This window comes from Oreochromis aureus, linkage group 6, assembly GCF_013358895.1.
Source record: "Oreochromis aureus strain Israel breed Guangdong linkage group 6, ZZ_aureus, whole genome shotgun sequence".
NCBI lineage: Eukaryota > Metazoa > Chordata > Actinopteri > Cichliformes > Cichlidae > Oreochromis > Oreochromis aureus.
Genome location: NC_052947.1, coordinates 20,651,447 through 20,665,302, shown reverse-complemented (window position 1 = coordinate 20,665,302; position 13,856 = coordinate 20,651,447). Strand labels below are relative to the sequence as shown.

General features: G+C 39.3%; 2 protein-coding genes across 3 annotated transcripts; one reads left to right on the top strand and one right to left on the bottom strand.

Annotated features, from left to right (window-relative positions):
* Positions 1–65: 65 nt before the first annotated feature.
* bdh2 (3-hydroxybutyrate dehydrogenase, type 2) lies at positions 66–9,620 on the bottom strand. 2 transcript variants are annotated; one of them, XM_031754061.2, is made up of 10 exons: positions 9,509–9,620; positions 5,940–6,030; positions 4,994–5,072; positions 3,329–3,425; positions 1,822–1,930; positions 1,440–1,500; positions 1,174–1,287; positions 748–806; positions 498–590; positions 66–346 (listed from the first exon to the last, which is right to left on the bottom strand). In XM_031754061.2, exons 2-10 carry the CDS (start codon positions 6,009–6,011, stop codon positions 293–295), a joined length of 738 nt encoding a protein of 245 aa, XP_031609921.1. In that variant the 5' UTR covers positions 6,012–6,030; positions 9,509–9,620; the 3' UTR covers positions 66–292. The 2 variants fall into 2 exon arrangements, with proteins under 2 accessions (XP_031609921.1, XP_031609922.1); XM_031754062.2 differs by having other exon boundaries at positions 5,940–6,027; positions 9,509–9,576.
* Positions 7,820–13,462, top strand: LOC120440633. Its single transcript, XM_039613488.1, has 3 exons — positions 7,820–7,919; positions 12,698–12,921; positions 13,079–13,462. The coding sequence occupies exons 1-3, from the start codon at positions 7,820–7,822 to the stop codon at positions 13,460–13,462; spliced, it is 708 nt and encodes a 235-aa protein (XP_039469422.1).
* Positions 13,463–13,856: the final 394 nt, after the last annotated feature.

Sequence of the window (13,856 nt, the reverse complement as noted above, 5' to 3'; positions counted from 1 at the left end):
GAGGGATGCACAGAGTAATGCACAGTAATGGAATACAGGAAATGTTTAAGGTTGATTACACACAATAAATAATTATACTTTATTTATAATTATTTATTACAAGAATTTAGGATGACAAATCAATTTACAGCATAGGTTTCGATCGCAAAATAAGACACCTCCCATAAAATTTGCAACATTATTGATGTTTCTTTCTTATTTTTATAATAATAAAAACATCAATTTGTGAAAATTTTATTTGAATTCAAGGTTTGGTTTCCACTTCTGTAATGATGCGCTCCTTCCAGCTTCCTCACAGTCTCCAACCTCCATCGATGATGTGCTCTGTCCCAGTCACATAGGCTGACTGTGGAGGGCCCAGACAGTATAAAACCACTGGTAACTTACTTTACTGACAAAATATCTATAGCTTCCTTTAGGCATGTGTATTCCTGCTGTACTTGCACTCTATACATATCTCATTATACCTCCTGAATTATGTCTGTGCAAGGACTCACCTCATCTGAGGCCAGGTATACACACAGGTATGCAACCTCTTCGGCTGTGCACATCCTGCCAGTTTTTTGTCTTGCCATAAAGTCTTTATAAGCCTGTAAAGGAGTTACAATTGGATCATTCATTATCTTCACCATCCAGTCATCATTATTTAATCTTGTGTAAATCAAGATAACATATAACACACGGTAAGTGAATCACACAGGCATTACTGTCAGCTCTGGAAAAAATGTACGTCAAAGCCTGCAATACCTGTTCTGGGTCAGGTTGAGCCTGAATCCTACCCCTCAGTGATGGAGTATCAACAGTCCCTATAGTAATAAAAAGAGGGCAAGCCTAATGAAATGATATTAAAAGACAAGAGTTAGCTAAGAAATGATGGTCTTTGGCTAAATTAACATTTTTTCTATTACTAGGTATTACATATGATTGGGTTGGATTTGGATCTGATGTATATAAATACTCAAAATACACCTCAGTATACACAGCATCTATTTAGACTGGCTCTGAAGCCAGCGTGCCCTAACATGAAACAACCTTCAGCTAAAAAAAAAAAAAAAAAAAACACATCAATTTAGTTTAATTTCAAGGATGTTTACAGTATACATTGAATACTACTGAGGAAGGCTAAAAACACATGGTGACATGGTGATATGTTGCACTGTATTCTAACCTTACCAGGACAAACACAGTTACAGCGAATCCCTTGCTCAATGAAATCCGCAGCTATGGATTTGGTGAGTCCAATCACAGCAGCCTTGGAGGTACTATAGACACACCGGTTAACAACGCCTGTGTTGAGGAAACACATCTGTCACTCACACACGGCTGAGATAAGAGGATTGCAAAGACTTGGCCATACTTCAAAGACATAGTGTCCCTTTAATTAGGAATAGTTTCCACAAGCAACTGCAATAAAAAAAGATCTGAGGAAGATCATTTACCTTTTATGCTTGATGCAACGGATGCCATGTTAATAATGTTTCCCGACTTCTTTGCCAACATCTAGAATGACAAACAGCATATTAACAGAGTGGTATTGGTTGAATTTAGATTAAAATTACTGAAACAAAGTAATGAAAAGTGAGAAGATCTGTGCTAAAGGTGCCCTATTAGGCAGTTTGGTTAGTTTGCAGCTAAAGCAGGATTAGTAGCTGGGCAGTCACCACCCATCATGTCACGGGTTCGCAGCAGTACAGTTAATGCAGCTAATCCAATAACGTATGAGAACAAAATTAAAGGCATATGTCACACTATTATCAGCAGCACCTATTACATTCACAGGATAAATGGTGTTAAGGGTTGGGTGAAGTGGGCAAAAGTCACCTTAGGCAAGAAAGCCTTGCTCATCAGGTACATGCTCCGCACATTCACGTTCATTGTAAAGTCCCAGTCATCCTCTTCACAATCCAAGATGGTGCCATGATGCACAAATCTGTATATGAGCACAGACATTTGTGAAAAATAACCTCATCTAATAACTTTAGACAGTATTATATGATAATTTGGACAAACAGTGAGATACAAGTGACAATATCTGTACCTAATAACTATAGTCAAAAACAGAATGGTAAATTACTGCCATTACAAGATAAAACTCAAAGGTGATAATGTAAGAGAAACCTGTTAATAAAATTGAGAAAAGGAGAGAGGGGGTTATGTATGTATGTTATGGGGTTTTGGAAATGTAATTAAGTAGTAAGTAGGAGACAGATGAGTGAATTAGAAAAGTGTAACTTAAATTATTTGATCTTTTTTCTTCTTCTTTTGGCTGCTCCCTTTTGGTGTCACCACAGCAGATCATCCACCCGATCATCTTATTCCTAGCTTCCACCTATGTCACACCAACACTGCATGTCCTCCTTCACTACATCCGAGAACCTCATCTGTGTCTCTTTTCCTCCTTGCTGGCAGCCCTATCTTCAACATCCTCTATCCACTGTCCCTCCTCTGCACATCTCCAAACCATCTCAGCCTAGACTTTCTAACTGTCTCCAAACCATTCAACCTGAACTGTCCCTCTGATGTACTCAGTTCTAATCTTGCCCATCCTGGTCACTCAAAACAAAAATCTGAGCATCTTTATTACCATCTTTTCAACCTTTCCTTTCACTCTTGCTGCTATCCTTCTGTCACAAGTTACCCCTGACACTTGTCTCCAGCCACTCCATGCTGCCTGCACTCTGTTCTTCACCTCTCTTGTGCACTGTCCATTGCTTTTGACAGCTGAACGCAGGTATTTAAACTGATCTACCTCCACTACCTCTCCTTCTTGCATGTTCACCTTTTGACCTGTGTCCATCTCATTCACACACGTATTCTGTCTTTAAAACATCATAGTTCACATAGTCTCCTGCCTGACCTCATCTGTCATCCTGTCCATCACTACTGCAAACCCGAAGGGGGTCAGAGCTGATCCCTGATGTAATCCCACCCCTACCCTGAACCCATCTGCCACTCCTACTGCACACCTTACCACTGTCCTGCACCACCCTCACATACTTCTCAGTCTCTCCTGATTTCCTCTTGGTTAAAAAGAAATAGTTTCAAATAAACGTTAACTCAAAGTAAAATGCATAGTGACTGCTGGCATATGAGATTTAGGAATTCTGGTTTTGACATAATTTTTTTCAGTTTTCTACTTTAATCTGTTGTCAACAATAACTCACAGAAATTTACTTTCAAATATGGTGCAAATTACAACTTTGTTTAAAAAAGGTTACTTGATGTGGAACTTCTAAATACCATACATTTTGTTTTGTTTTTCCAAGAATTATGTAAGGTTTTTGTTTCTTCAGTAAATCAGAGAAATAAAAACAAATTTAAAAAGTACCCAGCAATGTTGAACAGAACATCTACATGGTCATGTTCCTTGGCCAGGGCTTCTACTTGGTCCTTCTTGGTCACGTCCACCACTTTGGTCCTGATCCCTGACAACGAAAACAAAAACAAGGACAGTTCAGATCATACTTGCACTGCTTTCATCTTTATAACAGCTGAATTTACTTTAGTGCATGAAGTAATTCAAGATATTGCAGCTTCACTTATCAATCATTTTCACAGTTACACAGCAAAACAATGGTCCCCCCCCTAAAGCTTTACGAAACAGGAAAAAAAAACCATTTTAAATAAATTTGTGTTTGCTGCCATCACACTGCCACAGTCACGCTGCCACACAATCATGCACTCCTGGCTGCTATCTTCTTCAACATACATCTTTTCCTGCTGACTGCTCAATGGCTCTGCAGAAAGCTAGTTAGGAGGGTGAAGTGCTCACCGTGATATCAGAGAAGAAGAATGTTGCTCATCTCCTATTTATTCAAACCCATTTGCTGCAGAGACCAGAATAAATAGAGATATGGTCCTCTTCTCACAGTCTTGAAGAAAAGACAATTAAAACCCCTATAAAGCCTTTTTAAACTAATATATGATATGCACACAAGAAATGAGATAATCTGTTTTTTTTTTCTTTTTAAAATTACTACAGCGTAATTTAAATTTCTCTAATAGAGATAAGTTAAATGGCTCTTGTAGAAAAAAAACAACTTCTCTGGTGAAAGCACAGGTGTTATGCATTTATACTAATTAGCTGCTTTGGCCCGAATGAGAGAAATTGAATGCATGCATTGCTTCTTCCACTTATCTGGCGCCGGGCTGCGGGCGGCAGCAACCTAAGCAGAGAACCTAGGTCCTAGGCCAGGGGTGGGCAATTCCAGGCCTCGAGGGCCGGTGTCCTGCAGGTTTTAGATCTCACCTTGGGTCAACACACCTGAATCACATGATTAGTTCGTTACCAGGCCTCTGGAGAACATCAGGACATGTTGAGGAGATAATTTAGCCATTTAAATCAGCTGTGTTGGATCAAGGACACATCTAAAACCTGCAGGGACACCGGCCCTCGAGGCCTGGAGTTGCCCACCCCTGTCCTAGGCTTTATATCAGGGGTGGGCACCGAGGGCCGGTGTCCCTGTAGGTTTTACATGTGTCCTTGATCCAACACAGCTGATTTAAATGGCTAAATTATCTCCTCAACATGTCCTGATGTTCTCCAGAGGCCTGGTAACGAACTAATCATGTGATTCAGGTATGTTGACCCAAGGTGAGATCTAAAACCTGCAGGGACACCGGCCCTCGGGGCCTGGAATTGCCCACCCCTGCTTTATATGCTAAAACCTCCTCTCAGTCAGACAATCCCTAGAAAACCTCCCTCACAGTGTACCCAGGAGGCATCCTTGTGAGATGCCCGAACCATCTCAACTGGCTCCTTTCGATGTGGAGAAACAGCGGTTTTAATCTAAGCCCCTCTTAAATAACTGAACTTCCCACCCTATCTCTAAGTACAAGCTATTTCAAAGTAATCAAAGTTTTAAAAGTTTGCATCGAATAATTAAGTTGTGAAAGAACTTGAATGAAGGGATAGAAGTAAACTGGCATCCCTTTTGCGATGCCTCAAATAGCCAGAAGATGGCAGCCATAGATCAGCAGAGATGAAACTTGCCTTGAATACCATCCAGCTCCTTCAGCTTTTCTCCATTTATGTCTGTGGCTGTGACCTGAGCTCCCTCCTTAGCACATGCCTACAGTTAAAAAAAAAAATAAAAAATCAGTGTTCAGTTCCAAGTGGTTCCCCAATGTTCTACATGCTGTGCTATAAAATTTAAGGAAAATATCTGCAATTATAATGATTGGTTATGACACAAAACTGAAAAGGCAAGGACACCGAGCCGCAGACACAACTGAGCAAGAATCTAAATTGCCGTACGAATAGACAGAGGCGCTCCAACTACAGGAAATAATTCAGATCATCAATACCAATCAATATCTCATTATCAAGCATCTGAAAGCAGACTGTCAATATCCATCCACAGTTCCACAACTCTTCTGAAATCCATTCAACTTCCCATCAATAAGGCAGGTTTTTAAAGTGCAAATGGATTTTCTTAAAAGACCCCTTATACCATTTGCATCTTTTAACTTTAAGGTTGAATTCCTCCAATAAAAACCCAGTTCACTGTAATACAAGGCACCGTTGCACACTTTAAGATCACTTGGAGGGCACAAATGTAGCGATGGTCCAATCAAGTGTGTGAGATTTTCAAGTGTGTCGTTATCTCTTTGGCAAGAATATCCCTAAAGAACGGTCCTGAACCTTTGCTTCCATTAACTCAGGAATCACTATTACAGCAGTCATTTATGGCACATTAGGTGACACGCTGTGTGTTTCTGTACTTAAGGAAGTTTTAAAGAAACATGTTTTAAAATACATTAGGAGAAGTTACTCTAGGCAGTATACTGTATAATAGTTAATTAATATTTAATGCTTATCAAAATGTAAAGAGCACTGAACAAGTGCAATATTTAACCACTAAATAAACATTTTCTTCTGTGATTTAGAAGCCACTAAATCAGTGAGATATTAAGAAGAAGATATTAAATGTTTTTACGATTGCTGCAGCACGTCCAATCCCCTGAGCAGCGGCAGACAGAACAATCACTTTCCCATCCAGGCGGCCCATAGTTTACCTTTCACTGCTGCTGTGAACAAAACAAACAAAAGATTGGAGTAGAACAACACATTTATTTAGATAAATGCTTTCAGTCTTAATTAAAAAAGGTATATCGAGCATGTTTTTTACACAAATGTACAAATTTCTACACTTTAATTCTCGGGTTTTCAGTAGTCCTGACATGCAAAGACATACATTCACTGCTAATCTCTGAAAAGTGTGGTACAATTCGTAATTTGGTTATATAACTGTGCAATCATTGACAGGCTTTCTTGGCAAAATGGTCTTTCAGTAAACTGCAGCATTTGATGGCCTACAGCTAAGAGAGAACTCTTAAGTGACCTCACAAAACCACTTATGAAGATGACTTGAATTCATTAGAAGCTTTCTGTAGTGTTAGGTTTACAGCATTCAGTCACTAATAATGACAAAGTCAGGCATTATAAATATTAATGTACACTTTATTACTTGGCTCAAAATGATTGTAGCTTGTGGTAAAAAGGCCCTATTAACAAATGTGCTTTATCAGTGAGTCTGTCTTACTCAGGTACCAGCTTAAATTCAGTTCACCGAGTGCTGGTCCTTATTTACAATAATGTCACCCAACAAATCGGACAAGATCAGTACAGATGTATGGGACCTGCTGTGAAAGTTAGTAATTAGGCCAAATATGACATGACACAGCCCAGAAATAACGCAATATGGCAGTTTCTCAGTCAAGGACTTAAAGATATAGAATAACATACAGTAATCACATCTGTCACATGTTTCTGTAGACCCCGATTGGGTCCTACTCTCTAAGAGTGAGCTGTTTATGAGAGAGTATAACCACCAGTCAAAGTTCACATCAATGTGTGTCCACAGGCCCATTCTCCTGTTTTTGCAGATTAGGCCAACCTAGCTTAGTGAGCATGTTTCTCCACATAACCATCAGTTCTATTCCATTGGTCAACAAGCCAAAAAGCCTCCGAACAACCAGAGCTAGCAATCTCTTTAGTGAAGGGGGCCTCCACCTGCCTCAGGGGAGGCACTCCAGTGTTGCTAGTTAAATGGCCCGGATCACCCATGAGGCCAAAAGGTGTTTGAACAAAGCTTGGGCCTGTACAGAAACCTCGTAGCAGACAAGGAATTGCTTGTTCTCTATAATTGTGACTCCTAAGAAAATTGTCTGAACAGAGTTCAGGACGTCCCTACTTGGGAAGGCCTGGTTTGAAAACGTTCTCTGACCCTATCTCAACCTTCAGCACAGTACTGCATGTCCCTCAATGAGTATACTGACACCTGGTCTTCACTCGCTTTTGTCGCCCTTAAGAATGGCAACGTGCGCCAAAAGTGACGTCACAACTCTTGGTACATGTTCCACTCTTTACTTTTGTTTCAACTTTTCGTGCAGGCCTTGTTTTTTTGTAACCTGGCGTGCATGAGATGGTCATTGTTGAATACACAAGTTTGCAAGCAGTTCAGAGCTCAGAGATGCCCAGGTTTTACACAGGGCATAACAACTTGAAAATAGTAAACTGTTCTGAGGAAAACTCTGTAATAGCTTTGTTTACTGTTTGGACTTCTTCTGCTTTTGTATTAACAAAAGGAGAACAATAATATAAAATAATCCTCAATAGCAACATCTATAGATCAAAAGCAGACATAGGTGAGTCCGGTAGGTAAATGGGCTCTGGTCATGTTGCAGTTGATACAAAACACAACCAAACCCTGACCAAAAACAAGGCTTAAGGGTCTATAGAAGCTGCCAGAACAACTGTGCAGTCCTGGTCTGACAAACTAGACCTGACAGCCAGACCTGGTTGTGTGCCTGAATCATGGAGGCCACTGACTATCCCCAAGCCTGGGCATGTACTCTTGTCCTCCAGATTTATAATTCAGGCCAGCAGAAGCCAAATTCTGCAGCAGGCCCTGAAAGTAAGCCAACAAGAGGGAATTGATGCACACCAGTCTTGTGGCCAAGGATTAAGCATTGTAGGCCCTGCAGAGCTAATTAACAGTTCCTACAGTGCCTGTAAGGATGGATCCAATCCTAGCTAGCACTTGCCAAAGAATTCTTCATTTATATTTAAGTCATAAAGACATGGCGCTCCCTCTCTTGCGAGTGGTAACGGGCTTATATCAAACACTGACACAGTCTATGTTGGGGCCTAACAGTTCTGGAGACTCCTAAGTTTTATCAGTTTTTCCAGGAGAAGTTTAAAAATTTAGAAACTACTAAGAGTATTACTGAGCTATTACCATTGCCACAGGCAAATGAGGTGTGAACCATTTCAAATGTCCATGGCCTTGGTGAAGCTATACAAAAACACTTCACACAACTCTGGTAGGAAAAAAAATGCTTTCTTCTTTTAAATAACCACAAAATGGCACACCATGCCATGTGGGCTGCTGGGCACTGGTGGACCGTCCTGTCATTGGGCCAGTTTACCATTTGAATCGAGATTTCAACCATTCAGTGCAGGATTTCCACATTTTGCACTTCTGCATTGTCTTAAAATGAGCAAGAAGAGCAAATTGTAAAACTTTAACTTACCTATCAGTCTGCTGTTGCTCATTAGGTATTAAGTCACGTGTAAATCCTCACATGAGATAATGAAACACAATGTGACTCAAAAGAGAAATGACATTTTAAGCTTCACTGCTTACTGCTTGTGTCTGTTCTCAGTTCATAAGTCTTAGAAACAGTGCAGATTTTCAGCAACTGTGGCCATCTCAGACAAAGAAGAAAAAGTGGCACCAGTAAAACTATGGTGAATTTGCAGTGTATCTAAGGATGTGCAGACAGGTATTACAAGAAACCATAATTTCCATAATTCCGTTGTACGTGTACAATGACAATTAAGAGCTATTCTATTCTATTTAATTTTAAACTGAGATAACATTAAGAAGGTAATAATAATAATAATAATAACAATGATGTACACTTTATTGATCCCCATGGGGAAATTACTTGTTTTTCTCTGCATTTGACCCATTCACTCAGTGAAGCAGTGGGCAGCCACTATGCAGGCGCCCGGGGAGCAGTGTGTAGGGACGGGAGCAGTGTGTAGGGACGGTACCTTGCTCAGGGGTACCTCAGGGCAGGCGTTCAGTGGATTCGAACTCCCAACATTCCGATCATGGGGCGACGACTCTACCTACTGAGCTATTCCTGCCCTTTTTTCAGGTACGTGGTATTGCTAGAATCTCCTGTCTTCTAAGTAGATATAGTTGGTAAAAAAAAAAAAAAAAAACCTCTACATACAGTCCAAACGTAACAATTCAAAGTAGCACTGGACTGTAATCGCTTTTGAAGCATGTTAACCTGTAACTGCAGAAATGTCATTGATTCATATTGTTGCATAACGGATTTTTTTCAAAAGTGTGCAACCTACACAAACTTTACTTGCATCAGCTGCTCCAGCGTGGTCAAACACACTGTAACGACTTTAACTGATGAGCATGTACAGATGCTATTTATAGGCTGGACTGTTAGCTAACGTAAAGTGATTTTAGAAACTCACCTCTCTGCTCAGCTCCGACTCCGACACGACGCACTCAACGTCAAAGTTCAGCGAGGCTGGACACGTGACACGCAGCTAGAACTCCTGTTGGTTGGAGACCAGGAAGTTCACAGGAAGGGACAGGTTGCAATTTGAGAAGACTAGAAAACAATGGAGCACGCCAACAAGACTTTTTACTTTCAGACGGGTTTTTTTTCACCCTTTAAAAAGTTAAAGACATTAAGCTGTGTACAAACTTTTTAAATTGTTAAAATCAGCTCTCTTTTGAGTGTCCTTCGGCTACTAATATTTAATATAGCCTTAGTCGAGCTTTGTATAAGGATGTACATTTGATACAAATATTTTGATTGTAAGGACCAAGAAAAAAGCAATATAAGAAATAATTTTTTAATTATTCATTTTGAGAATAAATATGAAATTTCACAACAAAAGTTGAAATAAATAGTATGTAATGCATAATGACCCACATACTCCTTAAGGTGAAATTATATTTTGAGTTTAATCTTCAAATAGTATTTAAAGTTTATTGTCAAAGTGAACAAAAATAATTAAAAAAAAAGATCACTCTAAACTGTCTTTTTTCTTAATCTAGTCCTTATACTCTGCTGTTGTTATTATAAAACATCCTTATGAGTTAGAAAATTTTGCTGTCTTTGTAAATCATCTTGAATTGTAATTAGAAGGACTTTGGAAGGAGAATGACCTTTGCCCTTCCTTTGCCAGGTCTTTTCAGTGTTCATTATCACTAAGGGTTAATGGTTAAAGAGCTTAAAAGTAGGCTAAATCTGTTGGCATTTTAAGAATATTAAGATTGTAATTCAAATGAGACATTTGGGAAAAAAACCCATTTATTCTTGTAAAATAAGAAAATAAATAAATAAAGCTTCTATTTGCCTCAAACAGAAGTTGGTTTTCACATTATAATAAGGTTTCGGGGGCACTTTCACATGTGACCAAACAAAAAATAACCTCATGCAGACATTCGCAAGTATTTGTTCATATCATTTTTATAAAGCATAGCTTTCATACATAATAAAAGCAGAAATTTTCATGTCAGTTTTTCTAGTAATTAAGGCATCAGAAGTGTGGCAAGTCCATCTCGTGACAAAGACCATGCATAACTGAAAGCTCAAAGAACATAACCGCTACCCTTAAGATGAGGCGGATTTCTCAGCTGCTATTTCCAGGGTCATAAATAAATTTTTATTTTACGCTCAAGTGAAGCATATTATTTATTAAATCAAATCTAATTTTCATTTTTATTGGTTCATTCTTGCTCTTTCAAGATACCACACTGTTACACATATTGCATTTTGAGTTCTGGGATCTCAGCTGAATATGAAAACAGTCTGTCATTGTTCTCCACCATCTTATTTCTTTTTAATGTTTTTACAAACTGCTTTATACATTTTCCTGCATAACATTTATAATTTAGTGGTTCATTGATTGAATGTTTAATTTGAAACTAGTATTCCATCTCATTATTTTCATTTAAGACTGTCTGTTTTAATTTTGATAAACAGAAGACAGTTATGATTCATCATTTCCAATAATAGAAATTCCCAAACTGTTTAGAAACACTGATCAATAACATAATAATAATTTGAAAAGATTGATTAAGTAATGGGCCAGCTCCAAGATGATATAACTGCCCCTGGTTACTCATGGATGTGGGGAATTAAACCATATACCTAGACTGTGTTACCTGATTTCTAGTTTATTGTAATACATTACAAACTCTAATAAACATTGTTATTTTTTGTTTGTTTGTTTTGCCTCTGTGGTGTGGTGGTTAACACATTTAAGTGTGAAAGATCCCCAGTTTGAGACAAGATCTCAGGTCACCAGCTAGGGGACTCTATAGTGCTGGTCCCAAGCCTAGATAAATGGAAGGGTTGCATTTGGTGTAAAACCAGTGCCAAATCTGCACAGTTTATGCGATACTATCATTATATTTTAGAATAATTGAAGCCATATTATTCATTAGGTATTTGTGGACTTTCTTCTTACACTTAATGTTGAGCCACAAAGCATAGCAGTCTACAGTATCCACCATTCATAGTACGTTTAAAATGTTTTTCAGTGACATTTAGAGTTCTCTCCCTCTCTCTCTCTTTCTCTCTGACAGAGGCGACAAAGTCATCAAGATATGAAAATCTCACACCTTTCTTCAAAACAAGCTCCCCTGGCAGGCCTCAAATGACCAGTGATAGTAAAGGAGGCAGTTGAGTGGACAGTGACATTTATAAAATGCAGTGTATGGTTCTTACTGGTTACTGAGTTTAGCACATGCCACCATATCACATTAATCCAGGCTTCTTCCACTTGATTTAAGATTTTACTGATTACTTTCATGAGACATATGTGCTAGTTTGAGATGTTGTTCAAAAGTCAAAGATTAAAGCTAAAGATGCTCTGGCTCTCTTCCACAGCGTCTTTGTCCTGTCTTGCTCCCCTTAGCTTCAACCGGTCACGGCAGCCTGGCTCAGAGAGGGGCCTCTGAGCCAGGCTGCAGGGCCGGCCCGTGGCATAGGCCGTATAGGCAAATGCTAAGGGCGCCGTCCATCAGGGGGCGCCACGCCAGTGCCACAAATGTTGAAAAAAAAAAAAAAAAGTTGGTACTATTATTTGTAAATACAAAAAATAATCCCACGTTAATTAAAATGCAAAGTAAAGCTTATTTAATAGAAATATTATTTGTTACAACATTACGCAGTATGTTGTAACAAAAATTGTATTCATCTTTTAAGCAGGTGTTTTTTGTTTACATTGTTATTGCCTTCTGGTTAGCTAACGTTTACCCTGCAGGTAATAGTCACTTTTCCACCCCTGTATATATTATAGTTGTAAGCCTAGTTGTTAAAGTGCACATCATTAATGTTAATTAAGCAATATCAAATGAGAGGGAATGCTGTTTTTTAATATGAGCACTGCTGTGATTCGGTCAAAGATAATCATAACATAACATTCTCATATGATATTATACTGTTACTTTGCATTCTGCTATTCAGCATTTCACTGTAATGATGACAATAAATTGAATCTAATCTAATTTGCATATCAGTTAACATCATACATATATCTCTTTGGTTTTTCATTTATATTATATCATTTCATTTTATTCCTGGAATCATATGTTTTTATTATTAGACTTTAATACTCAGTGGTGTCACATACTCCTCTCTTCAGATGGACTGTTGAAGGTTCTAAATCCCACCCCTGGGCCATCTACCACATCTACCGCTGCTGCCTCCACTTCAGCAGCACAACCCAGCCATGATGCAGCAGCATCAAGCGGTCTTCCTGTTGCCTCCACCTCTGCAGCACAACCCAGCAGTGATGCAGCAGCATCAAGCGGTCCTCCTGCTGCACCAATAGACTCTGCTGACTGGCCTTCTGCTTTAACTGAAAAGGTACGAACAGAGTTAGTTCACAGAGGTCCATTTGTAATTGATAGTGACTTCACATTCCCGAAACAGAAAGACGGACGAAGGTGTCAGCATGATTATTTTAACAGACTCTTAATCATGTGAGTATGTGAGTAAACTCATGCAGTCGCCCTCCATGCAGCTAGATGTGGCTGTCGACTTGCTGAAGAAAACCAAAGATTCCCTCACCAGCTACAGAAACACTGGATTTTCTGATGCACAGACAACGGCAAAGGAGATGTGTGAAGAAATGAATGTGGAGGCTGAACTCAAACAAAAGCGATTGAGAACCACCAAAAGGCACTTCGGTTATGAGTCTCCAGATGAGCCCATACAAGATGCACTTAAAAATGGAAACCACATTTTTAATGTGGTAGTGGATACAGCCATCTCTTCACTTGATGAGAGATTTCAGAACCTTGGAGAGGTGAATGACAAGTTTGGAGTACTCCTCAATTTCCACAACTTACAAAAAAGAAGAGCTGCTACAGCAGTGCCAAACACTGAGTACTACTCTGACCCATGACAGCCAGCCGGACATTAATGGCACAGAACTTGCAATGGAAATGCAGAATTTCCCACCATTGCCATCAAAGAACATGACAAACATGGAACTCTTGACCTTCCTGCATGAGAAGAAGCTGGCAGAAATTTACCCCAACATGTGGGTTGCTCTGAGAATCTTTGCCACTCTTCCTGTTACAGTGCCTGCTGCTGAAAGAAGCTTCTCTAAGCTCAAACTCATTAAAACCTACCTGAGATCTACTATGATGCAAGAACGTCTCAGTGGACTTTCCATCATAAGCATAAATCATGTGGTCTCAAATCAGTTGTCATATGATGATGTTGTAGATGACTTTGCTGCAAGAAAGACTAGGAGAGTAAGGCTGTAGCAGGTGATGTGAGGTTGATGAGGGGTG